The following is a 1,504-nucleotide window of genomic DNA, read 5'->3' as shown; positions in this document are numbered from 1 at the left end:
TTTTTAATTTTTTTTTAAGGAACTATTTATCGTCTGACAATAAATCCGAATTATATTTTAATACTTAAAAAAATAAGTTTTGGGTTGAGAGTTTTTTAAGTGTTGCCAACATAATTTTTTTTTTTTTTTTTTTTACATAAGTCAAGGTTCCTTATGCCAAAATATTATTACAAACACAATGCTTACACGCTAAATTTTTATTTTTGTTTTTGTTTTCTTTTTTTTTTTTTTTTTATAAATGTTTTGTAAAATTAATAAATTGTTTATAAAAAAAATATTTATTTCGTTAATGGTAATTCAATGATTTTTTTTTTTTTTGTATAAATTTATAACTTGTTTAAATTTCAAAACAATTGTTTTGGTAAAAATTACAGTTTACAACCAGGATGCGTTAGTAGAGATTTCATTTGACACTTGCAATTGAATTATTTGCCAAGAAATTATGCCGCCACTTTTACTTTTATTTAAAATATTACTTATATCGTATACATTTTATAGTAATGATAAAAACTTTTCAGTTTATTAAACCTTAAAAATAAAGGATAAATATTTTATTTATTTGTCAATTAAAATCATAATTTTTTCTTTTTTATTCCAGAGATTAATGTAAAATAAGTTATTCATGCATATGGTTATATAATGGGTACAAAAATATCATTAAACTTGATTAAAAATTGGCAAAAATTAATTAGTGATATAGATTTTACCGATTTGGCTGCATTATTAATTCAAGATCAAATCATAACAGTTGATGAATATCAAACAATATTAGTACAAACAGAATCGAGAGCAATGGAAAACTTTTTGGTTATGCTTTTGAAAAAAGATGAAGAAACCATACTTAAATTTGCTGAAATTTTAAAAAAAGATTACAGTTGGATTGCAAATAATTTATTGGATGGTATTGTGAAAGAGGAAGGTCATGATGAAATCGATGCATCACCAGTCACAAGATTAGATGTTAAAAATGAAATTGATCACGATATAAGTTCTCAAAATACAAATTCAACCAGTGTTGATTGTGAGGATTATCATAGTTTAAATTCACTTAATAAAACAAATAAAATGAATAACACATTCAATTTTTTAAATAATAAAAGAACAATTATCGGACGTAAAAGGGTATTGAAAGCAAGAATTAAAAATGATTTTCGTACAAAGTCCCTAAATACAGATTCTTTTATAACATCAACAACTGATATTATTAAAAAACCCATTAATGATGGTAAAATAAAATTTAATTTAAATTATTCAATGATAACAACACCCATTAAATAAATATTGAAATGTAAACATTTTGTTTTTTAGATGTAACTGATGAAGTTATTTCAATAGTTCGCAAGAGTCCATTAATTTCAAAAAGCTGGACAACTATTGCACATGCTTTGGGACTTACTGATAGAGTTCATGAAATACGATTTAAAGTTGTTTTGCATGGAGAAGATTTAAGTATGAGTGTGGTGTACCTTATAAAAGATTGGGTTGAAATGCATCCTCAAACTGC

General features: G+C 23.9%; 1 protein-coding gene across 1 annotated transcript in view; it reads left to right on the top strand.

Annotated features, from left to right (window-relative positions):
- Nucleotides 1-639: 639 nt before the first annotated feature.
- Phum_PHUM184900 (uncharacterized protein) overlaps nucleotides 640-1,504 on the top strand; it is a gene marked incomplete at both ends in the record, with an annotated part of 1,352 nt that continues 487 nt past the window's right edge. Inside the window, 2 exons of the mRNA XM_002425195.1 lie at nucleotides 640-1,153; nucleotides 1,309-1,481. Of these exons, the coding sequence (XP_002425240.1) occupies nucleotides 640-1,153; nucleotides 1,309-1,481 (687 nt within the window). The remainder of the gene's footprint in view (nucleotides 1,154-1,308; nucleotides 1,482-1,504) is intronic.

This window comes from Pediculus humanus, genomic scaffold (genome assembly GCF_000006295.1).
Source record: "Pediculus humanus corporis 1103172107534 genomic scaffold, whole genome shotgun sequence".
Lineage (NCBI taxonomy): Eukaryota > Metazoa > Arthropoda > Insecta > Psocodea > Pediculidae > Pediculus > Pediculus humanus.
This window is presented reverse-complemented; position numbering and strand designations above follow the sequence as displayed.